This window comes from Leguminivora glycinivorella, chromosome 2, assembly GCF_023078275.1.
Source record: "Leguminivora glycinivorella isolate SPB_JAAS2020 chromosome 2, LegGlyc_1.1, whole genome shotgun sequence".
Lineage (NCBI taxonomy): Eukaryota > Metazoa > Arthropoda > Insecta > Lepidoptera > Tortricidae > Leguminivora > Leguminivora glycinivorella.
This window is the reverse complement of record NC_062972.1, coordinates 28,246,434-28,272,186: the sequence shown is the minus strand read 5'-3', so window position 1 is coordinate 28,272,186 and position 25,753 is coordinate 28,246,434. Positions and strand designations below refer to the sequence as shown.

Below are 25,753 nucleotides of genomic sequence, written 5' to 3'. Positions count from 1 at the left end.
GAAATTCGTAATAACGGCGATGACGCAACATTCAACTGCTCATTAAGGATCAACCCCCTATTGTTGTACCTAATTATTTCCAACTGTTCCAAAACCCCTAAACGCAGCCCTTTCTCACATACATGTAATACATCAAAAGAATGATTATCTGATACAGTATGGCCACTCTCTATCAAATGCTTTGCAAAATTGGATCTTTCTGGATGGTTGTGCCTGTACGACGCCATATGCTCCTTGTACCTGGTAGTGAAATTTCGGCCCGTTTGGCCCACGTACACTTTGTTACAAACATCACAGGTCAACTTATAAACCCCAGATTGTTTCCCTTTCTCGATCCTGTCTTTTCCGTTGCAAAGCTTGGAGTGCAAAGTATTATTTGTCCTAAAGGCCACTGGAATGTCGTTTGACTTCAAAACCTTATAAATGGCCTCTGGTTTTGAAGTCAAACGACATTCCAGTGGCCTTTAGGACAAATAATACTTTGCACTCCAAGCTTTGCAACGGAAAAGACAGGATCGAGAAAGGGAAACAATCTGGGGTTTATAAGTTGACCTGTGATGTTTGTAACAAAGTGTACGTGGGCCAAACGGGCCGAAATTTCACTACCAGGTACAAGGAGCATATGGCGTCGTACAGGCACAACCATCCAGAAAGATCCAATTTTGCAAAGCATTTGATAGAGAGTGGCCATACTGTATCAGATAATCATTCTTTTGATGTATTACATGTATGTGAGAAAGGGCTGCGTTTAGGGGTTTTGGATCAGTTGGAAATAATTAGGTACAACAATAGGGGGTTGATCCTTAATGAGCAGTTGAATGTTGCGTCATCGCCGTTATTACGAATTTCTCCATCTAACTTGCTTGGTAGGGGGGGTTGACAAATTATAAATATGGCCGACCATTCTGGAGACGATAAGGACAGCCACCGACACTCCTGTCGCTCGGACGCACCACTTCTCCTGCTCCTGACGATCCTGCGCGATTTTCTTTGAAAATCTTCGCCGGATTGACCCCGGCTCGCGCCGGAGGGGACTGCCCGCAGACCGCTGAAGCCGTCGCCGATCGCCCCGGCTCTGGACCTTAATCTGGGCAACCGGATAGAGGTCTAGATGCTAGGCGCTGAGAGGCGATGAAGCGTCGCGACTGTGTCACCGCCCACATCCGAAGCCCGACTGCGCACGAATGACCCGACGCGCGCCGAGGTGCCCCCCCGCCCCCTCGGGCAGGGTGGGTACTTCGAAAAACGCGATGGGTCATCTACCCGCAGCAGGTACGCCGAACCCGACGACCCCCCCCGACCCGCTGGTTAGGGTGGGTAGTCCGAAACGCGAGTTTCTCGGCGTACCCGCAAGAAAACCACCGAGCCACGAACCCGCCGCCGGCCACCCAGCGCCGCGGCCCACCGTCACACCGACCCCGGACGTCTCTACGACCCCGCGGGAAGTCCCTTTCCGGCCGCCCCCGTGCAGTCACCAGGATCGTGATCGTATCCTGGCCGACGGCTCGGGTAAAGCCGGGTCCCCGCCCAGGTCGCCAGTGTCGACTCAGGCAAGGGATATGATGCTTAGGCTCAAGGGACACTTCCGCGGCGAGGACGTGGAGCTCCGGCCAGAAGACCACGCGGCCCTTCGCAGAGCGGAGGCCAATCCAGAGTCCAGCTTCGCCAAAGCGCTGGAACTGCTGGGTAAACCACCAGCCCCAGCCAAGCAGCCGCCGACGCTTGAGGAGATCCTCCGGAGCGTTGGCCCCCCCCCCGCGCATCGCGCGCACACCCGCCCTAGCCAACCAGCCCACGTTTTTGGAGGTTCTTCAAAGCGTCGGCCCACCACCGCGCGTCGCACCCGCACGCTACCCCAGCCTACGGCCACGACCGCCAGAAAACCCCACGCCGCAGCAGACCGCAGGCCCCTCCAAGGGCCCCGCCGACGCACCGGCCAGCCCCACGGCCCCCAACCCGGAGGCTGTGGCCACCACAGACCCCACAGACACCGACCGCGCGCCCGCCGCGCCCGCGACAGCGGACCCCGGACCCGCGGCCACACCGACCACACGCCACGCCGCGCCGCAGCCGACCGAGGACCCTTCCAAGGGCCCCACCGCAGCTCCGGCCAGCCCCGTGGCCCCCAACCCGGGGGCCGCGCCCGCCGACCAGCACATCGTCGCGCCAATCACCAAGGCCCCAGCGCGGGCCCCGGACCAACGGCCGCGACCCCACGAACCCCGGATGCAAGGCTGCCGTACAAAAAATACAGCAGCACGCCAAAAGCGTACCAAAAGAGCGGTGGTACACGGCAGCCTTGCAAAGACAAAGGGGAGGGTAGAAGAGAAACCTGCTTTCTCAACTACCCACCCCGAGTCGCCGCAACAAAAACGCCACCGCGCCTGACTTCCCGCCGGCAGAGCACCGCGCCGCTCCACGCACGCCCACCAGACAACACCAGTCGTCGACTGTCGGCCCGCGGAGCCGACAAACCGGGGCGACGAAGTTGGAGATTCGTCGCCTCAAAACAACGACCCACGCAGCAGCCCAAAGGACACCCGCACCCGCCCCCGCCGACTCCAAGGAGAAGACGGGCCTGGGCGCCGAGATTGGAGACTCGTCGCCCGCCAACGAACCACGCACGCCCACCGGACCCGGTAGCACGCCAGGGAGGACGCCGAGAAGGAGCACTCGCCGCCCCCCCGCAACACTGCTGACAGGCCACCGCCAGTCAGCCACAGATGGCCCGCCGGCTTCGCCGGCGGCCCATCGCTGAAGCCAAGCCTAGAAGGCAACTAGAGAAGCGCCCGCAGTAGCGGGCGGCAAAACAACGCCGCCAAGAATCTCAAAGTGAGATGGAAAGGCCAAGATCTTCCCCCCAGGAGGGGGTCGACCAGAAACACACGGAGACGATCAGTCAGTTGCGGAACTTCGGACCGTCAACATCAGCTCCTGAGGATGCCTCGTAGAGAGGCGAAACACGTGTCGAGTTTTGTATTTTTGGTGGTGGGTTGTTGTATTTATTTGCGTATTTATTTTTATTTTTGCGGTGGGAGGGTGGGAAAATTAATTGCATGTAAAAATACGCAAGTAAGTACAACAGGTTAATTAACACTGATTGACTTGCACGTTATCAATTCGCGGATTAGCAAAGGAACGTTCTAGTTTACGATTAACATGGATTTCCGCAAAGTAACGCCTGATTCCATCGATTATTTTGTATGGCGGTAACGGACTGGAAGGTCTAAAAAAAAGGAAATCTTGGGACATTTTTAGGGTTCCGTAGTCAACTAGGAACCCTCAGGGACAGGCCACACTTAAGAGACGCATGTCCTGAGGTGCGGAACGGACGTCCGCGCCCCGCCGCCTGGGGGCGCGTCTTACGTGACTTACGTCCTTCCTATACAAAATGTACTGAGGAGACGTTTTTTTTTGAATTACATTCAGGCGGCGTGGTGAAGACGTCCGTTGCGCGCCGCAAGACATGCGTCTTATGAGTGTGGATGGTAGCTTATAGTTTCGCCATGTCTATCTGTCCGTCCGTCCGTTTTCATTCCAATCCCAACGTGTAATATATTGTTGGATAGGTATTTAAAAATGAATAAGGGTTTACTAAAATCGTTTTTTGATAATATTAATATTTTCGGAAATAATCGCTCCTAAAGGAAAAAAATGTGGGGGACACAACCCCCTCTAACTTTTGAACCATATGTTTAAAAAATATGAAAAAAATCACAAAAGTAGAACTTTATAAAGACTTTCTAGGAAAATTATTTTGAACTTAATAGGTTCAGTAGTTTTTGAGAAAAATACGTAAAACTACGGAACCCTACACTGAGCGTGGCCCGACACGCTCTTGGCCGGTTTTTTCTCCTATTACGATCAAAAAGACCTCGCGATTCTGAATATGAATCGCGTAAAAAATACCCATGTTACAAAAAAAGTGGGGTGGACAACATTGAAAAAAAATGGCCCTTATACGTACATACATACAATCACGCCTGTATCCAATAAAGGGGTAGGCAGAGCACATGAAACTACTTAAGCTTCAGGGCCACTGTTGGCAAATAAGAAAAATTAAACACTCTTGGCAAACTAAAAAAATCTTTGAGAATTAAAAATAACCGACTGCACACAGCTCTTTTTTTCTCACTTGATGGTCTCATCGGAAGATCAGCGCTGGAAGTTACCAGCAACACGCTGAGATGAGGCCATTTCGTGGCACTTCATTCCTTTCTGTTTGTGTTGTAATGTGTAATTAACTAATTAATCTTGACTATGTTCACGAATAAATTATATTATATTTCTATTCTGTTCTCTTTGCACTGCACAACGCAAGTTCTTACTGTAAAAGTTGATATAAAAATAGCTCAGAAATGTTTTTTTCTTTACGTTAGTGTAACAAAAAAATACACGTGATATGTTCCTAACCCCCCCACCCCCCATGGTGATATTTGGTGATTTTTTTATGACCCCCTCCCCCCCTATGCAGTATGACGCGATTAATGGACGCCCCCTTATTAAAATAAAATAAACATCAAATCAAATTAAAATGGCCTCTAATTATATTAAAATCATCATTAGAAAATCCATAAAAATTAACATGGTCTTCCTAAAATAGCTTTCTTTACGCATCACAGTCACTCTTCGTCCTCGTCATCTGTTTCTGTGACATCAGGCTCACACAATCTGTCAATAACTGTCTTATTGGTCGGCAGACTTTGGTACCATGAATGAAGCTCTCGAGGAATAACTCCCTTAGTGCATAAATTTAAGAGATCTTTTTTTTTCGCCTCAGATATATCTATAGCCAATGCCTATAGGCAATGCCTGTGGATATGCCTTTGGAATGGGATAGTCTTTTATCTTATTGATCCAGTCCTCGGCGTCGTCATGGTTGTCTGGTTCATCAGGTACACGCCCCTTGCGCCTCTTTGTGCGTCTCAGCGGCTTTCGCGGGCCACCGTAAATCTGTTGGACATTAAATTCAGAGTAGGGGCCCTCATGGCTGTAGCGAAATTTGACTACACGAGGACGCTGCTTCTCAAATCTGAGACACTTAAATTTAAGCCACGCCAATTTCTTGCCATCAGTGTCGTGTGTCGTATTTCTAACGAAAGCTTCATTCAACGCCCTGACATCGAGCATTATTATATTTGAGTAAATAATTGAATAAACATGTAATGGTTGTTGTACTTATAGTATGTAAAAAAGCATAATAATTTGCTTCATAACAATTGCGTGTACCGAGATTAAGTATGAAACGTGCTAAGTTAATTGTGCATTCAAGTAATATACGGTTACGAAATTCAATTCCTTCTACACTTCGTACAGTCACCGGCAATAGTATCTTCCTACATGAAGGCGGCAAAAATATGTGACTCGCTCTTCTAACCCTACAAATAAGAGCGCGTCACATATTTTTGCGGCCTTATTGTCGGAAGATACTACTGCCGGTGACTGTAGGTACCTAGTCATAGTGAGAACGACATGAAATTTCTAGCGGCTTTCATTATTGGTTGTTAGTGTTGTCATTTTGATAAAGGTACGAATGCTCCACCATACGTCGTAAAAGAGTTACTTCACGACGAAATGCTCGATGTCAGGGCGTTGAATGAAGCTTTCGTTAGAAATACGACACACGACACATGGCAACAAATTGGCGTGGCTTAAATTTTAAGTGTCTCAGATTTGAGAAGCAGCGTCCTCGTGTAGTCAAATTTCGCTACAGCCATGAGGGCCCCTACTCTGAATTTAATGTCCAACAGATTTACGGTGGCCCGCCAAAGCCGCTGAGACGCACAAAGAGGCTCAAGGGGCGTGTACCTGATGAACCAGACAACCATGACGACGCCGAGGACTGGATCAATAAGATAAAAGACTATCCCATTCCAAAGGCATATCCACAGGCATTGCCTATATCTGAGGCGAAAAAAAAGATCTCTTAAATTTATGCACTAAGGGAGTTATTCCTCGAGAGCTTCGTTCATGGTACCAAAGTCTGCCGACCAATAAGACAGTTATTGACAGATTGTGTGAGCCTAATGTCACATAAACAGATGACGAGGACGAAGAGTGACTGTGATGCGTAAAGAAAGCTATTTTAGGAAGACCATGTTAATTTTTATGGATTTTCTAATGATGATTTTAATATAATTAGAGACCATTTTAATTTGATTTGATGTTTATTTTATTTTAATAAATTGTTTGCAAAATTTGAAATGACGTGATTTAATTTGTTCCTAAAATATTAAGCAGAATCCAAAAAAATATATATAGTAAGTAGGGCAAACCTTGGCTTATTGGTGATACATAGTTATTCGGTGATATCTGGTTATTATCTCGATTTGTGTGAGTGAGGAGATAAAACCTATAAAATCACCGCCATCAACTGCTGTCGGATGTTCCGATTTAATTCGTAATGATTTTATAGGTTTTATCTCCTCACTGTGCCCACAAATCGAGATAATAACCAGATATCACCGAATAACTACGTACCACCAATAAGCCAAGGTTTGCCCTAGTTTTTAACTAACACGTATTTTCACTCTATCACAGCAGTCATAATTCAACTAACTCTACTTAGTTAAGTCTAAACACACTAAAATGTGTCCAAATAATCATTAACTTCGTTCAAAAAATCACTAAGTCATAATTAAGGTGTAATATTTAAGGGCAAAAATTAATTATCGCCTATAGCTCCTAAATCGTAAGTGTGAATAATATAAATCCATTTTGAGCCCAAAGAATAGCAGTTTCCAATTAATAAACAGATATAAAACCACAATTTCATCTGAAGATAATTTCAGTAAAAATTATTTTAATTATTTTTTTCTTTAAACGCTCATAACTCAAAATGACCAATCAACGATTTGGTGACTTTTCGCTCTACGGCGACGATATAAATAAATAAATAAATAAATAAATAAATAAATAAATATACAAGAATTGCTCGTTTAAAAGTATAAGATATGGTAACAAAAAACAATGTAAAATAAACAAATAATGTATAAAAAATAAACAAAAAAAAAATTTTACTTTTCATAACTGTATCAAGTAGGTATTAATTATTTCACGTATAAATAGATTAGTTTTGACCCATGATTGATGATTAATGAATAATTATTAAATAAAACTCTTGAATCACCTATATGCAGCGTGACGTCAAATTTATGTCATCGGCATGAAAGTTACGGGCCCTGATTATGTCACGAATGCGACCTTCGCGATTACTTCGACATTGTTACTTCCGAATGCTTAGGGCTGTGTATTAATTAAACGTAAGCATCTAGAGTCAGACTAAGGTAAGCTGATAACGATGTTGATAAGTATCACAAACTGTAGGTACATTAAAATTAAAAATTTACAAACTTATATATGATAACATGACGTTAACAAATTTAATACTTACAATGTCTATCCTATCAAAACATTGTCAATTTAGGAAGGTCTGACTCTATTTCATGATAACCTCGGTTTTTCAGAAGCATGTTTGTGTGTGAAGACTGAACCTCAAAAATATAAGGCATTATGACGTATTAAAAGAAAAGCAGAACAAATGTAAGACTGGTACGCATTTGAAGGACCGGGGTAAGATGTGGCGTTCTAGTAGAAAAAATCTAATAATTGGTAATCAACTAGATTCTTTTACATAGTAATTTTGCTTAAAACTGTGTAACTTTAATTGGTAGTAGACGCTATGTGAAATTTTATCTTACAATACATTAGCACAGATGTTTAATATTGTCATATATTTCGAAATCTATCTAGAGACAAATTTGTAATTTTCTATCTATACTAGCTGAATGTCTTATTATAGTACAATTTGGTACCTGCTATCTCCTCTCTTTCTTCAATTATAGTACATATGTGCGAATCTCATAATCTTGAGCTACTTATCTGTATAATACTTAAATACCTATGTGGTTATATGTGTATTTTATTAATAATTATTTAATTGTTACTGACGTGAAATATTTCAAATCTATATGAATATTGAAACATATTAAAATCTTGCACCCACCGTTTAAAACTAGCACTATAAATCAAAGATGTCAGATTCAGATAATCTACTGCGAAATAAAAATCAACAAGTTTTCGTTTTATGACTGTCCTTCGCTCGAATGTGTAAAAATGACAGACACAGAAAATTTAATTATTTTTGTTTAAATTCGTTGTTATGTATGTTATACAACTTGCTTTTTATAATAAGTTATATTATTTGTTCATAATTTCATTTTCGAACAACTATTACAGCTTCTATATCTGTTCTAGTCAATTGCTTAAAAATAAGTTCCTGCTACTGTACGATAAGAACATTATTTTTGTGAAAGCACGGCTAGAGCACTATTTTATATAATGTACTAAGTTAGCACTTAAAGCACTGTTTCAGCGTTACATTATTTACTGTGTAAAACAGCTGCATAAAAAACGATGTGATATGTAATGTATAAGTTTTTTAAGATTGAACAAAATATGATTTGTGTTATAAATAATGTGTGTTTCATTTAAATTGGAAAATATGAATACCTACCTGGTCTATCCTTTCAAAAAAATCTTGAAAAGTAGATAAAATAGTGAATGGTGCAATAATACGAAACGATGAAAAAGATAGTCAATATAAATCTAGGTAGGTATGCTTGGTCAGAAGATGGTCCTTTTTGCTGACGATTGTTCTATTATCATTTAAGTTTGTATTTTGTCCTGCATGATAAGATGTGTTAACCTAACCTTATTGAACCCAAACAGTCTCAGTTCAGTCAATACTAAATATAAATATGTCATAGTACCTACCTATTAATTAACAGGTTCTTGAGTAGGTATTCTTATTGCAAAAAGGTGTTAGGAAAAATATGCAAGATGCATATGGATCAATATTTATTTATATGAGAGTTTGACCTACTAACAAATTAATAATATTTCAGTCTTTCATTCAAAGTATAATATTTTTATTATAACATAGATTATGTTATGTGTGTTGTTACATTAATAAGTTATTATAATAATTATAGTTAGGCTCACAGCCATCCTACGTATTCTATACCACACATACCTAAATTCCAAACTAAAATGTACCTATTCCCTGTTGCTTAGATACGCACTAAATACTTAAATACTTTCTCTCTTTTACATGTATTTACTATCTAATAAGTTTGGAATCATGTTGCCTCATCATCTAAGGATTTTAATTCTTCTTCCATCATTATCTTCGCAATCTTCATCTTTATATTTATCTGCCTTTTCAATGGCATTTTCTTAACAGTCTTTGCATACCCTAAAAATATCAGTTCCACGTCGTCGAATTCATGCACATTTTTATACAGGTTACTTTGAATTTTGCTAAGATTTTCATTTGGATCGGCATTAATTCGTCTCTTTTTCCAATTAGGTTGTTCTATTACACATTCTAAAGGATCTGAATCTGATTCGAAATTTGTAACACGTTTTTCTTTACTTTTTGCAGGTTGTTTACATACAGTAGCTTCAGAATCTGACCCAAAGTTCGTGTTATCCGCATCTTCCAGCTTAACATTCAGAAAATTTTCAGAATATCCTCTCGCTTCAAAATTATCATCGGTAGGGTAACTGACTTCTGCATATGAACGTATATGCGGCCTTAAGAATTCCATATACTTAGACCACTGCCAATATTTGTATGATGAAAGTGCTTTAGAGTCATCAGTCTGCGCTCTTATATGTTTCTTGTAACAATCTCTGAGGTTTTTCCATTTTACTTTCAGAATTTGAACTGAAACAAAAGCAAAAGTACATGAACGACATAATAACGGGAGAATGGTTAAAATGTAATGTCGCTCAACGAGTAAGTAGGTACAGTTAGCTCCAGGGAGTCCAGTGTCATCTCACCCTCTATACTTACGCTAAATCATTTTTAGGCCTAGAAGCTGAATGTATGCCACGTCGCGCGTCGGCGGCGGCAACGTAGCATTCTAACAGCCTGCCTAATATTTGCCACCACAGCTAGAAATTGAGGAGAAGACCCTAAACCCACTAGAAAGGTAGCAGGGTTTCTGCGAAAATGCTGAACACACATATTTCTACATACAACATGGTACTTAGCGATTCCTGCTCGACTAAAAATTTCACATTTTCAAATATATACAGTTGTTTTATGTTAAGTTAGTAGTAGAGCGGCCAGAGGGTCTCGGAAAAAGTTGATGTGACTGGAGAGTATACTGCTGACAAGTGGTATCGTTGTGATGGGTAGACTTTACTGACTACGAAAAAATGACTTGCCGCATTCTCAGGCTGTGGGGGGGTTAACTATGACGTCACAAACATCGCGGTCCCGGGTTTAAAAGCCGGGTCCCGGCTGATCTCTCAAAAAGTAGTCAGATCTCATGTAGAGCCAAGCTTCTAACTCTACTAACTCCAACTTCACAAACGCTACACGTTAGGTAAAATATGCGGCTTGGCCATTTCGCTGCCGTATTAAAATATGCCCACTGTTTAATACGTTTAACAATAGTTCTTGTAGTAACGAAACGGCCAAGCCACTTAGAGAGCGCGCACACGGTCAACTTTTGGCAACGACTTTTTTGTCGCGACCATGGGCTATTATGAAAGTGCGCTCACGAAGCGACGCAACTTTTCATACAAATACTCGATGTATTATAGAGAGTTACTGTCTAAGTAAAATGTGTAATCACAGTGCATAGACTGCCATCTCTTGACACAGGCTTAAAACTTTTGAACTTCAGTTGTGACAATTTGACCCATATTATTAGCTTGATATGTGTTAAAAATTAAAATGTCAAATATTAATATTAGCGCCATCTAGTTGAGCGAACCCCAAAGGTGTAATACCACCTAGCACCTAGGCCACCGTTCTTTTTTCTGTATGTTACTGAGGTACGTTTTTTTCTTAGACTTTATCTGTCTATACGGAGTTATACGTTTTTGAAAATACGTAAGTGGCCGAGCAACTTTGTCGCCCGTGGGCGCCCATCCTTATTTTACCTAAAGCGTCCTCCATACGCGCGCGAGTGTGGAGGGCGCTTAACTGTGAGGGGTAGGTTGTGCCCTTGCGCTTCGCTTTCAAATGATACCTTATACGAACAAATTGGTCCCATAGGACTTGGCATGCTGCCAATGCCAACCCACCCTCCTTTATTTCGACCCGTCCCCCCACCTATAAAACATTCGTAATCTGGAGACAACGAGGAACACATCCAAACCAATTTTTGTTATTTAGTAGAGATGTCGTTTCTAGTCAAATTTACTCAACTATAAGTTGTACGTTACGATCTCTACTGTTCAACATTGGTAAATAAGTAATTGAATAAAGTTGCACCAGGCGCGCTAGCAAAGATTTTAATTCCATGATATGTGTCTTAAATTTCCAAAAAGTAAACATAATATTCACATAATTAGTACATCATCAACATCATAACCGATAAAACATACGCTGGCGCCATCTGTAAAATACTTAGACCGGCCAACCCCATCATTACGTTATGTTATGGTCAGAGATCGGATGGATTTGCGACATTCTTAATGACTTACGTCATTTTAATGACTTTTAGTATGAGATGACGCGCAAAAATCCGATCTCTGGTTATGGTAAATGCCTATAGTTAATTAGTAGTACCTAAACAGAAAACCTAATATCTTGACAATTTGTAATCCTAATTAGCGAGTAAATAAAGTCTACCAATGGTCACTCTCTAGAACATTAATGTTAATTACTAAAGTACTTTACTACCTAAATAATACGTACCTACAATAATCTAAAACTATTACAAAGGCGTTTTAATAACCTATTTGTACAAAATATTATAAGAAAATAAATAAAAAAAGCCTTACCATCTAGGTCGAAAGTATCAGCAATTTCTTCCCATAATGCCTCTCTTAATTCTTTTCTGCATTGAACTTTACTGTCGTAAAGAACTGGATGCTGTCTTATTGTTTCAATTATTTGTTCTCTTAATATTTTATTTTTATCTGATGTATCTGCCATGTTAGTATTGCACAGCAAAGGCGATACTTCTGCAGTATGCGTTGATTTCTGGATGTATTTGTCGCTAATCGCGACGCGTTCGCGTTAGAGCGATGCGATGACGGCGATTTTTAACTTTCTACCATATCAGCTGTCAAATACTGACAGTATGTGAAATGTTACCACTAAAAATAATTGGCTAAAACTATTTCATGTTAATAGATCCATAATTTTCTATACTATGCATAATCAATACACGTTAAGCGTTAAACTGTTCCATTTATGTATATTTTATTTTTATTTACCACAACAAAAATATAACCGTATTATATTTCTCTCTAAATGAAACTACTAAAGCTACATATTATTGTCTCATGGCAACATTATAAAAAAAGTTAGCGTCAGCCATTACTTGTCAACGAGTCGTGGCCGTGGACTGTCTGCCGGTTTTATCTCATCAACGCCTCACACCATATTCCAACCATGAGTGCCAAATTGTTAGAGTACAGGGAAGCCGTAGAACGCCAGCTGAACGACAAAAGCAAGCCATGGACCAAGTTTTTCGACCAAATGGAATCGAAAACCGGCGTGAACAGACTGTACCTTTTCGTCGGTGAGCCTATTTTTCCTTAGCGTTTATTTATATCCTTAGCGGGTTTTGACGTTCTTTTGTGTTGGCAGGTCTGGTGGCGTTCACCGGTTTATATTTAGTGTTTGGATTCGGCGCTGAACTGATATGCAACTCGATTGGTTTCGTGTACCCGGCCTACATGTCAATGCGGGCTCTGGAGTCCCCTGCGAAGGATGACGACACGAAGTGGCTGACATACTGGGTGGTGTACGCGTGCTTCTCGGTCGTCGAATACTTTTCCGACTTCATCGTGGGATGGTTCCCGCTCTATTGGTTAATAAAGGTCAGTACATTTCCATATGTCACTAATTACATTACTCATCACTTTGTTGCTAAATTTATTATTTCAAAGATTGTGCAACAAACTTAATTATACCTATTGCATATGTCTACAAATTTTAAACAACATCAAATCCAGTTTACCATGTTCTTTAATAATTTGTACATTCCTATGCATTACATTTTCCTGTTGTTTTAAGACAATCAGTACTACAGCTTATTATGACAGTACAATGATTTAAACTTATAATAAAATTAACCATAATATATCACATACTTAATTTTTAAACATTACTACCATGACAAGATTAGGGATGACCAAAAGCAGGCAGATTGTCAATCACATGTTGCTTTCACAACTACCATACTACTATCCTGTCATACAACCCCCTATTTCATTTTTTATAAAGTTAGTTAGTTACTAGGCATAAGAAGTAGACCATATCAGACTCAATTAATAACTATGATAGTGGCAGGTGGCCAACTATCAACAATCAATCAAACTTAAAATAGTATTTAATTGATTAAATGTTTTCATCCCAATAAGTGAAAGATGAGTAAATATGTCAACATTGTCAACTAATTGTAAATCAATTGAATGACCCGTTTTGAGTCTTATTTGTATGTTATAAATTATTAAACCCTTTGGCTGTGTTTGATAAGGATGCTAACATAAGGCGTTGGACTTTTTATTTTTATATGAAAGTTAATTATTTTATGACAATTTTTTGACAGAAATAGACAACAGGTTAATAAATACGACAAATATGGGTGTGTTTGAGGATTTGGTGACCGTCCATTAAGTGTCAGTAAAGTATTTCTTAAATAGATAACTATTTTGTCTCCCCAACAACAGCCTTTTTAGAAATTATCATTTTTAAGGAGGAAAATCTCATTTCTGTATACCTCTTTAGATGACCCTAGTTGTATGTTCATGAATTCAATTGTTTTCATACAAGTATACATCAGAAAGATAAAAATACATTGTGCACATACTGTCTCGGTAAAAAAGTCTTATCACTGACTGAATGTAATAATATGATACTTGCGATATTTATAACACACTGTTAACATTATAATCACAAATACACTGACATTATCATTATTAAAGAGGATTGAGTATTATAGAGAGTTACTGTCAAAGTAAAATGTGTAATCACAGTGCATAGACTGCCATCTTGTGACACAAGCTTAAAACTTTTGAACCTCAGTTTTGACAATTTGGCTCATATTCTTAGCTTGATATGTGTTAAAATGTCAAATATTAATATTAGCGCCATCTAGCCGAGCGTTCCCCAAAGGTGTAACGCCATCTTGGCCACCGTACCTTTTTCTGTATGGCTTTGAGGTACGTTTTTTTCTTAGAGTTTGGCCGTCTATACGAAGTTTTAGTCTTTGTCATTCTTCACCTGTGAATGATGTCATTAGTTTCAAGAACAAAGGTCAGTTATTGGTCAAGTCCATTATTGCATACATCATACATTGCAATAGATAAACTTCCCGGTTGGTTCTATACCTCATTGTTTCCTTGTTGACCTACCATGTTTTATATCTAGGTACTTTTAATTGTGTTGCTTAATTTCAAAATTGGGTAAATCCATTCAGCTATAAGGTTGATTATCTTTCAGATCATATTGAATTCTTTATATATTCAACCTTAAAGCAGAATGGATTTACCCAGGTTTGAAGTTAAGCGACACAAATATGAATGCAATCAGTTTTAATATGAAACTAAGAATAGGTTTTAAACATCATTATTACATGTAACTTTATTGCTTGCTTGCTTGGTTTCCACGGGACAGGCTTCGCCTAGTGTGGGACCATAGAACTAATTTTCTGTAAATCGTTATGTTAAAATAAATATTTCATTTCATTTATATTGATAATTACACTAAATTCAATCCATACTTCCATACTAATACTATAAATGGGAAAGTGTGTGTGTCTGTTTGTTTGTCCGTCCTTCACGGTAAAACGGAGCGACGAATTGTTTTGATTTTTGGAGATAGTTGAAAGGATGGGGAGTGACATAGGCTACTTTTTGTCTCTTTCTAACGCGAGCGAAGCCGCGGGCAAAAGCTAGTTGGTTATAGTTGGAGTTTTTAGTGCCACTAGACTACATTGTCCACTTGCTATGAAGCGGGCCATTCACCTCTTTGCCACCTCGTTTAATCCTCTATCTATACTTTCTAGATACTTTGCCCACCCTTATCTATTCCAGACATAAAATTATCAGTATTACTCACACAAGATAAAATAATTCTTTTAGATTTATGAAATAAGATACCTATTCTAGAATTTATCTATTTTATATAGGAGTCGTAAATTGTTAAATTATCTTAACGAGTACATTACATTTGTTAGTTCGGCCATTAGTATAATAAATAGCCGTTTTGCATTTGAACAATGGTTATTATGAATACGAGTAGAGCGTATCGTATAGTCTGATAAGTATTAAATCAATATATTTTTAGATATCGTTTTGGTATTCCGATAACTTCGACACAGGGTAGGTATAAGTATGTCGCTATATACGCACTTTTTGGTATTCCGATAACTTCGACACAGGGTAGGTTTTGGAGTGATTGTCAAAATATTTTTGAATGGTCACTAAAATACCGTGTGACTTGCTTATTATTTTCAAACTCTTCTACAAACGTATGGTACGCCGCGCGGGGTGCATACAAGCGCGTTGTGTATAGGTACGTACGAGACACATGCAAGCGGATTTGGATAAACGTGGATAAGAATTAGTGCGTTTTCACTTTACCCTGTATATTAAAACATAACCCTAACGATCCGATATCGGATGTCGGACCGATATCCTCCAGATACATTACAGGCGCCATCTCGGATTTTTTCCACAAAATCCTTCCGACATCCGATATCGGATCGGATAAACGTGTGAAAACGGCCTAACATGCATAATGATGTTTTTTGTGTTTTCTGACTGATTTAATGTGGTATTATTATACTAATACTTATGGTTAATAGTATTAAATAACAACATCTTACTTTGGACGATGTCGAGTAACATTTATAAGTAGTAATTTTGTTCAACCACGTGGTACCTTTCGCGTCGCCGCTGCCAGAGAGTAACTATTGAGTCGTCCTTATACTGTGACCGTGATGTCCATGGGTCGTCTGGTTGCATTTTTTTTGTAGTGAATAAATAATTTATTCGGATAGGCGGACTTCGTATGCCATGTGCCATGACAATTAGGTACAATTTAGTCGCCATTTTAACGTTTTTCTTATAACGTTAGTTTAAGAACAGGTTCAACTACTCAATCTTGGTCGTCCTGTTGTACAGTCGAGTTCATAAATATGTGTACATTTTTTCACCTAATATTGCAAAGAATTAAGGTGAAGAAATGTACACATATTTATGAACTCGACTGTAATATGAAAATACTACTATAGCCTTAAAGATTAAGGTGAGCTGACACAGGTACGTAGTTCACGTAGGTACTACATCCTAATACCAAATAAGTTACGTAACTCGCAACAAATGATGTAGATATTGATGAGGTATAAACGTTATGCAGTGTAGGTAGTGATGATCTGTGTCTGTCTAGTCAAGGTGTTAATCGTTTACACCATAGTGGACGAAACGTTAATGTATTTTTATCACATCTCCGTTTATGGAGCATCTTTCACCATAACAGCCACAGGGTCATTGCCGGACGATAACTGCCTACCGGCGAACTGTAGTCTAGCAAATTGATAGTCAGTGGGACAGAGATTCGTTTCATTCCCGACTACGGCGTAAACGGCACCTTGGCTACGCTTACTTCACACGGCTCCGCGACTCCGCGAGGCCGTTACTTCATTATGAATTCAGTCTTTTGATCGAAAAACTACTCATTTGCGTCAGTTACACTACAATCGAGCATATATCTTTACTTACCTACCTACATATTTATCTATTGCGATAATGCGTCAGTCATCATCAGAGATCGGACAACTGGGCCTCATTCTACCAACATAAGGTTAATTATTCCGAAAACGTCATACAAATGACGCCCAGCCCAACTGTCCGATCTTTGGTCATCACCATCCTCGCGTTATCCCGGCATTCGCCACGGCCCACGACTCATGACATGAGAGCCTGGGCTCAGTCAAATTAATTTAATTAATTGCTATCATTGACGTATAATGTCTATACCAAGAATTTAAAATCTACAAAATTAGAGTTTGCATTTTGTAAATCACCTTCATTTTTATAATTTACATTTTACAAGAGTCAGTTGCATTCCTCAATTTATTTTAATATTGCATCGGAAGCGGCCAAGGTCTCTTAAATCAAAACCACTTAGTTTTATTGTCTAGACAGTGTTCTGCACTTTGGTGCTACATTCCTGTCCAGGGTTTACTGGTGAAACCCGATGAGTAGAGCAAGTGGTTTTTGAAATTCGAACTATGTGTAATTTCCACAATGTTGTTATTTCAAGGACAAATTATCTCGATTTATCGGGTTTCACCAGTAAATCCTCGCTGTATTGTTCTCTGTGATAGTCACTGCTGACTGTCTTTCATTTTGCTTGTTGTGGACTGGTATAAAGAAAGAATATATGGTTGATGGTCATAATGGTCATGCTAATCTACATTTGCTGAGTAACTCTGCATTAAAACTAGACAGATACATAAGTAAATATAGCGTCTATTTAAACGTAAATGCTTTTCCTCGCTCGATATGTTTATTTCTAAGGTTTTTAGTTTCACAAATCATGTTTCAATCCACAGTGCATCTTCATCATATGGTGCTACCTGCCCGGAGACTTGAACGGCTCACTCATCCTGTACCACCGCATCATCCGCCCCTACTACCAGAAGCACCACACGCAGATCGACGCCGCTGCCAGCGCAGGTACTTATTAACCATTGTCTTTTCGTTCATAAGGCATATGGGCCCAAGAGACATCTCTGTGACTTGCGGGCTTAGCACACTAGTGTGATATAGCCTATTGCGCCAGTGCGTCCTTTTCGCGCTGTAATGCCTCTGCCACACTATGCTCCTCGCGCTGCCGCGATGTTGCCCTATCCGGCGACACACTTACTCTACTTGCGCTAAAAAACCGATAAAATTAGGAGCGGTGGGCATGACGAGTAGCGCGGCACACTATGCTTTGCCTACTTCCCACGCCGCTCGTCGAGTGTGTGGCAGAGGTATTTATTAGTGCGAAATCGACGTGATAGCCCATATCACGCGTTATGATCATACTGGACTAGAGACAGAAGCGACGCGGCGGCGGGGAGCCATACCTCCAATCGCCACCGAACAAAATATATAAAATTCTATGGAATCGTTTTGGACTATAGCCGCTGACGCTTGCCGCGTGCGTTTAGTCTATCACAGGGGCGACTGCTAACTCGCTCATGTCCAGCGGGTGACCGGGTTACTAGAATGTAGTATAAGCTGACGCAGGCGCGATCGGCGTATTTTGTCTTTAAAAATCATGGGCGTTCACAGCGAACATATTAAGGCATCGAAATACACCAATTTTGATGTTGACTGAATAGGAAGATATGTTGTCGATCGTCTTTGTAGTTGTTTTTTTTTAATGTTTTTTTATACTACGTCGGTGGCAAACAAGCATACGGTCCGCCTGATGGAAAGCGGTCACCGTAACTTATGAACGCCTGCAACTCAAAGGGTTATGGATATGATCATTTTCTAGTAGTAGATAGTCATAAAATTTGGAGGAATCGCCTGAAAAGATTGCTAAAATCCTGACAAAATTTCAAACTTGTACAGGAAAAATCTGTTGTCTAAAAACAAAAAATCTCATATTAATTTAAAAGTTTAGTTTTGCTCAGCAGTGGAGATCACTAAACTTTCTTAACGCATGAGTGAGCGTTCATTCTCGCTCGTTAGAACGGTGTCTGGTTCCACCAATTCAATCAAATCCAATCTTATAATTATAGTATTGTGAAGGTAAATTAATAATTCATACACATTATGTTACACTTCGGAGAATAATCATAATTACTAAAGCAATTAGTAAGAGGAAGATACTGCTATAAATTTATTTTCTAGAAATTCTTATCGATCATAGCTCTTGTTCAACTGACTTTCATCTCGCTTGGCACATAAAAATGACCCATGTAATATTAAACATTTTTTATTTATCTACTGCGATTAACGTATGTTTTTTATAAACAGTTCCTCATTGCTTGCAGGGACTAAGTTGTTTATAGCAACTAACCGATTTATCTTTTATATGAATCATGATTATGCCATAATTATGTAATCGTAACTTTAATTTTCAGTTGCGAACGCCGTAAATAAGAAAGTAGATAAAGCCTTTGCGGCGATTACCAAAAAAATAGACGAACTGCATAAAGATTAAAGGTATAGGTACTTCTGCACGGTGGTGGTCTTTGTGACGGTCCTGTCTCCATACATTTACACGGAAATATGTGTCGTTTCTAAGCAAAATGTCACACTTTGTCGTTTTAGAAGAACGCTTTGACGGGTTATTCGTGTCGTTCCTTCCTTGGGTGTCGTAGAAGTCGACTGTGGAATATGAGTTCCATTGTGATGTGGGCGAAGGGCTGGAAACCTCACAACCTGCCACTACAATGTCATAATTTCGTTTTCTTTCAACCCCTTAATCGATAAGGGTAGCAATGAAACTCGAACAGTTTCATGTGCTGTGCGAACTTCATTTGTAACTACAGGCAAATCTCGTCATTATGGTAAGCGAAGCGACAAAGTGGGACCCTTTACTAGACAGACACATAATGTCATAGTCCTTTATGTAATGGGTTTTGGTGCAATTTGTTCATTCATTTGTATGGCGAAGTAAATAACGCGTAGACGGACATGTTATAGTAGTAATTACTATATTAATGGTAGTTTACATAGCCTAATTTCGATCTACCTAGAAGGATAACACACATAAGATTGAAAATAAATTTCAAACTTCTATCACTTTCATAGATACAATAAGATATGCCGTAAAAATAAATGCAAGATTAATTTTGATTTTCAGAACTTCACGACATTGTAAGGAACTTAAACAAAAACATGGACAAAACTTTCGACGCGTTCAACAAACAATTGAAAAACCTCCATTCTGATTAAACACAAGGTACAGCACCTTTCCGGTTCCGCTTCCAGTGAGGGTTTTGTCTATGGTCTTCTATGTCTTAACAATCACGGAATAAATAATAGTACTTACGCACAGAAAGGGCACTTCGAATTATGTTACTCTTTTGTAATGCAATGCACTATCCCTTCGACTGTTTATAGGGTTATCAAAAATCAAGTAATTCTCTTAATTTTGGTATCTCTCGCAAAGGGACGTCATGTCAACCGACCTAATAATTGTCACGTAATAATGCAAGCCGCAATCTTCCGACCGGGACAGTGTCCAACCACTGGTCTTATTTTGTAAACAGCTAATACGCACTTTCATAGGGATTTAGGTCAAAAACAACAACACAGCGAAAGCAGTTCAAATAGGTACATACGTACCCCCTTACTCATAAACGCTCACTAAAGTTATCAAGCCGATAAAGTTCGTTTGTCCCTTTCCGACGTACTGGTGAGATAGAAAAGGACAAACGAATTTTATCTGCTTGATAACTTTAGTGAGCGTTTATAAATACTGTTTATAATTGACTTCGTGACTTTAAATAATTTAAATATATCATCCTGCGTGTCTAAGAAGGCATTTGAGACAAAAAACCGTCTATGTTTTGGAGAAATAAGTCTGATAGGACAATGAAAATGAATAGTTAGATAATTAAATAATTCTGGTACGGACACGGACTTTAATTGTTGATCCACTTCTAGCTCATTTTATACTGGGCTTCGTCATAGCTTAACTATGCTTAACTATGAGATGTTCAGTATAAAATGAGCTAGAAGTGGATCAACAATTAAAGTCCGTGACCGTACTTACCTGATCTACATTAAAACATATTTATACTCGTACTGTTATCAAAATGTGAAACACCCGAAGTTGCTACCTACACTATTAAATTTACCTTTGCCCACTTCTCATACTTTTTATCCTTATTTATATCCTTAAAATGATGTCATCGATTGCACAGAGAAAAAGCGCCTATCGAAACCCATCGCAGCGAAAAGTCCACCTAGAAAACTGTCTGACTTCAAAAATGACGCATACGAAACTGAAGTCCAAAAGTTGGTGCATGACACTGAAATGAAATTGGATAATCTCAAGCGAAAACTTATGTAACCCCCCCAAGACTTTATGCCTGTATGTTTTTTTTTGTTTTGTCGCGTAGATGTAGTTGTACCATAGACGACACCCAGTTTACCTACTAATATTTATAGACTACACTAATAGATTAAATTTGCAGTTGAGCAAGATTTCGTTTAATGACCATGTAATGGTGTTTTTACCTATAATAATACCTATGTAAAAGTCAAATGGGGCGCGCGGCTACCGACAATATATCGATCTTCATTCGTGCATTTTTGACGACGCATCGCTGGCGTGGGGTTTTAAAAGCGCATTCATTTTATAGATGAATTTCTTTTTGTTTTGCTTAATGATTTCAATTGTTTATTTTATAATTATGATCCCAAGTGATTATCTACTTCTGCCTTAGTTGATATGAATACGAAATCTTGCCCGACATTGCACTCTTTTGAGTTCAGTCTGTCATTTATAGGATAATATATTGTTTCACCTTTTTGAAAATGATATGCATTGTTTTATTAGACAATTAGCTATTTAATTTGTTTATGTTTGCTCATAATTATTTTGTAAAATCCCTATAAACTTGAAAGTAATCAAGGTCCGATATTAACAATGATACCTGGTTTTAGGTAAAATGGACTAATGCAGTAAAATTCATACAAAATCCAATGGTAAGTGGATATATTGGAATAAAGTTGCTTTTTAGATTTGCTTAATAAACTATCTGGTCGAAAATAATAAGAACTAACACGCGACCATGATTTCAAAATACTAGAAAATATTTAACACTAGAAACAAGCTTTTTATTGTAACATACATACACGTAGCATAAGTCTTTAAGTATAACATAGCCTCGTGTAAAATCCATAATAACTTGTGTATCATCACATCTACTGTAGAATAAAATGTCATCAATTTAATTGTAGAATAATTATAACATTTAATGCATTGTGATTGTGTGTCTTGCACTAACTCTTGGACTAACGCGTTAAATAATTATTTTCTGCCAGAAGTTTAACTGTAAGTATTGTCCCCATAGGAATAATCGGAGCGGTCAAACCGCTCATAAATATCTGAACACGTACTTGTGCTCTTTGACAATAAAAAATATACACGTGTTCACGTATTTGTGAACAAACATCTTATAATTATAATTTTTACTTTAGCCCTACTTATGATTTATTCTTACCAACGGCACTAATAAAATCTGCGCATGATAGTAATGCTTGCTTGGCAGATTTGAGGACCTATTATCCATATAGCAGAAAGATTTTAATGAGGACGTTTGTTTTTAATTATTTGGGTAGGTTTACATTGAAACAAACACCGCGCCGACAACATATCACACTTATACACTCTTTAGAATCAAATACATAAATAAAAGTTCTTCATTATTTGCCCTTTTCTGTACGTGGTGGCGTGGTGGTCAAAACAGCCTCTGTTGTACACTTAAGGCATGAAAAATTGTTCAAAAAATCCAAAATTATGATTTGGTGAAAACATGCCTTTAGAGAATCTACATAATATTGCTTTCCATAAATGCCACATCCATCTATGCCCGTATTAATACTGTGGTGTAACATTATGTGTCGATGTCTAGTCCAAGGTTCCACTTTGTAGCTAACCATAAAATATTGGTTCATACATATAACTTGTTCAGTGAAGCTCATTCTTTCATCATAAAGCAAGATATGTAGTTTTAGAAGCAACAAAGTAAGACTTTGCTTGGAAACGACACCTGATGTTTATCATTATCATAACCAGGCAGGTAATCTGAGGCAATCATGGTCGCGCGATAAATGATATAACATCAGGCCGTGACGTCAGCGACGGCCTGATGTTTTATCTTTATCGCGCAACCATGCTATCGGTGCAGCCTACAAGCGGTTGATATTATAACTCTTGGGTGGTAAGGGTTACACAAGAGAGTTAGGGCAAATTGCCAGTTACTCGCCATTGTCCAATAACTGGCCACTCTATACTAAAACTGAATTATCATTACAACAATTCATTTTTAGGGTTCCGTAGCCAAAATGGCAAAAACGGAACCCTTATAGTTTCGTCATGTCCGTCTGTCCGTCTGTCCGTCTGTCCGTCTGTCACAGCCGATTTACTCGGAAACTATAAGTACTACAGTGATGAAATTTGATGGGAATATGTGTTGTATGAACCGCTACAAAATTATGACACTAAATAGTAAAAAAAAAAGAATTGGGGTGGGGCCCCCATACATGTAACTGAGGGATGAAAATTTTTTTTTTCGATGTACATACCCGTGTGGGGTATCAATGGAAAGGTCTTTTAAAATGATATAAAGTTTTCTAAAAAACATTTTTCTTAAAGTGAACGGTTTTTGAGATATCAGCTCTCAAAGTCGTAAAAAGTATGTCCCCCCCCCTCTATTTTTATAACTACGGGGTATAAAATTCTAAAAAAAATAGAGGTGATGCATGCTAATTAACTCTTTCAACGATTTTTGGTTTGATCAAAGTATCTCTTATAGTTTTTGAGATAGGTTGATTTAACTGTAATTTTGGTTAAGTTATTGGTTTATTATATTTGCTGCTACGGAACCCTTTGTGCGCGAGCCCGACTCGCACTTGGCCGGTTTTTAAATATATTTTTTATTACTGGCTACCTCGCAGTAACTGACCACTACTCTAAAATATATTCAGATTACCACTACACAAAGTTCATTTTAGTGCAAGGTTATTTATTGGAAGAGGGTCAGCTACTGGCAAGTTACCCTAATTAATTTAAAAAAATTAAACATATTAATGTTCTATTTTTTATTTCCAGCCAGCCGCGTCGTCAAAGATTCCATCGGGAAGACCAACTAACCGGTGACATAGTTCTCGGGAGCAAAAGTACAAATATCATGCACCCGCTTCTGCCGAGCTTGCAAGCACAATCACGCCATTTAATATGTCTAAATGTATGTAAAGCAAACTTACTTTCAAATTCATTACTATTTTTACTTACTGACAGCGGCGACTGTCAGCTGTGCAGAAAATTTGACGCCATTTAAGGAAAAGAATCCGATCCGTTGAAAAATGTCGATAGAATTTAGATTTTCTGTAAAAGACAGTTTTCAGAGGATGGGTTCTTTTCGCAAAACTGCTTGCGTATCTGAACGCAAACTTCCTAAAATATAATTCTGTGTAGGTGCTTTTTTATTAACTCGGCAAACATAGTGCCACTGTCCAAGTAAGGGTCAATTCACCAGAAAGTTGACGATCACGGCTTCGAAAAAAAAAGAAAAACACCAGTTTTTTATATTGAAATATCTGTTATCCGATTTGACTACTCAATTGTAATTGGTTTATTTTCCATTTTGTTAAGGAAACCGTGTAATATAAAGTAGTTAAGGATTTTTTTTTACGATCGTAACTTTCTTCTATTTGTAACTTTTATTTAGTGCCTAAATAAATCTTTAGTTTAATCTTTTCTTTTTGCCTGTAAGATCTTGATAGTAATATTAATGGTAATCAAAGGCATATTTTTTACCGTTTCTAGATCTCTTAATGGAATTGATTTAAGTTTTCCTGTTGTATACCTAAAATTTTTGCTCAAGGAATGTTAGTAGAGAACAAATTTCTCTTTCGTTACAGATGACGTGTTTTAGGTTACGCAAATTTCCACATTTGACAGCAAACTATACAAAACAATTTTTCTACATTTTGTATAAAATTTATAGCAAGCATTTACATTGTATTGTTGTTCTAGTTGGAAGTTATAGCTTAGGAGTTATATTTTGCCATTGATGTTATAAAAGTTAACAGTTTCTCACATTAGCTTGTGATCAAACACCTTGTTAGTGTGCCTTTGATGATTTGGCTGTCAAAATGTAATTTTATTGTATGCACTTGGGAGGGAAGAGTTTTAGTCCTGTCATTTTTCACGTAATAAAAACGAGTTCATTTATAATTTGAGGTTTTATTTTTTCCACCCCTAGCACTTAGCAGTAAGAAATGTCTCAGATCCCATGTAAGCTTCTAAAGACAACATTTGTTATAAATAAAATATAAATATTGGAGACACCTTACACATCAACTTAGCCCCAAACTAAGCAAAGCTTGTACTAAGCGACGATATACATACTTAAATAGATAAATACATACCTACTTATATAGATAGAAAACATCCATGACTCAGGAACAAATATATGTGCTCATCACACAAATAAATGCCGGGATTAGAACCCATGACCGCGGCTTAGCAGGCAGGGTCATCACCAACTGAGCCAGGCTGGTCATCTACGAAGTATTTCTCATCAGAATTGCAAGTCAACCTGCCATCAAATGTGAGTGTGCACGGGAAAACGTCTCACTTTGTCGATTGGTATAAAGTGTGATACTATACAGCACGACCACGGATGATTTTACTAATTCTGTTGCGGTACAAATCACGAAAAAATATGTACTTTTTTGTACTTACGTTTAAAAAAAATGTACCTTTATGGTTTCGGAGTTTCGACATAGGGGCCGTGGTCGTGCTAGGTAGGTACTCCCTGGCACGACCACACTATATTTAATGATTTTTTAAAATTTCTGTTGTACAAATTCACGAAAAAAAATGTACTTTTTTTGTACTTACCTTTTTTTTTTAAAAAAAACCCGCATGGTTTCGGAGTTACGACATGGGTTGTGGTCGTGCTAGGATAGGTACTACCTGGCACGACCACACTAAGTTTATGAAGTAATTTACAAAGTAGGTACAATTTCT

At 38.8% G+C, this 25,753-nt stretch overlaps 3 protein-coding genes across 8 annotated transcripts; 2 read left to right on the top strand and 1 right to left on the bottom strand.

The window, feature by feature from the left end:
* The first annotated feature begins 1,250 nt into the window (after positions 1-1,250).
* On the top strand, positions 1,251-2,699 carry LOC125239228 (proline-rich protein 2-like). Its single transcript, XM_048146762.1, has one exon. The coding sequence runs from the start codon at positions 1,251-1,253 to the stop codon at positions 2,697-2,699; it is 1,449 nt and encodes a 482-aa protein (XP_048002719.1).
* Positions 2,700-9,026: 6,327 nt separating this feature from the next.
* LOC125237734 lies at positions 9,027-12,148 on the bottom strand. Its single transcript, XM_048144904.1, has 2 exons — positions 11,806-12,148; positions 9,027-9,730 (listed from the first exon to the last, which is right to left on the bottom strand). Exons 1-2 carry the CDS (start codon positions 11,957-11,959, stop codon positions 9,141-9,143), a joined length of 744 nt encoding a protein of 247 aa, XP_048000861.1. The 5' UTR covers positions 11,960-12,148; the 3' UTR covers positions 9,027-9,140.
* Positions 12,149-12,343: 195 nt separating this feature from the next.
* Positions 12,344-24,955, top strand: LOC125237741 (receptor expression-enhancing protein 6). 6 transcript variants are annotated; one of them, XM_048144914.1, is made up of 6 exons: positions 12,345-12,551; positions 12,620-12,852; positions 17,595-17,718; positions 19,847-19,945; positions 21,658-21,699; positions 23,828-24,955. In XM_048144914.1, the coding sequence occupies exons 1-4, from the start codon at positions 12,422-12,424 to the stop codon at positions 19,936-19,938; spliced, it is 579 nt and encodes a 192-aa protein (XP_048000871.1). In that variant the 5' UTR covers positions 12,345-12,421; the 3' UTR covers positions 19,939-19,945; positions 21,658-21,699; positions 23,828-24,955. The 6 variants fall into 6 exon arrangements, with proteins under 6 accessions (XP_048000878.1, XP_048000871.1, XP_048000892.1 ...); XM_048144935.1 differs by lacking the exon at positions 19,847-19,945 and adding an exon at positions 19,122-19,203; XM_048144921.1 differs by lacking the exon at positions 21,658-21,699 and having other exon boundaries at positions 12,344-12,551.
* Positions 24,956-25,753: the final 798 nt, after the last annotated feature.

Bases quoted from the DNA above. Each gene is read 5' to 3' on its own strand.
- LOC125239228 (XM_048146762.1), top strand. From the start codon at position 1,251: ATGGGTCATCTACCCGCAGCAGGTACGCCGAACCCGACGACCCCCCCC.
- LOC125237734 (XM_048144904.1), bottom strand. From the start codon at position 11,959: ATGGCAGATACATCAGATAAAAATAAAATATTAAGAGAACAAATAATT. The intron at 9,731-11,805 runs GTAAGGCTTTTT...CTTTTGTTTCAG, and splicing joins TGATACTTTCGACCTAGATG to TTCAAATTCTGAAAGTAAAA.
- LOC125237741 (XM_048144921.1), top strand. From the start codon at position 12,422: ATGAGTGCCAAATTGTTAGAGTACAGGGAAGCCGTAGAACGCCAGCTG. The intron at 12,853-17,594 runs GTCAGTACATTT...TTCAATCCACAG, and splicing joins CGCTCTATTGGTTAATAAAG to TGCATCTTCATCATATGGTG. The intron at 17,719-19,846 runs GTACTTATTAAC...TTTGATTTTCAG, and splicing joins CGACGCCGCTGCCAGCGCAG to AACTTCACGACATTGTAAGG.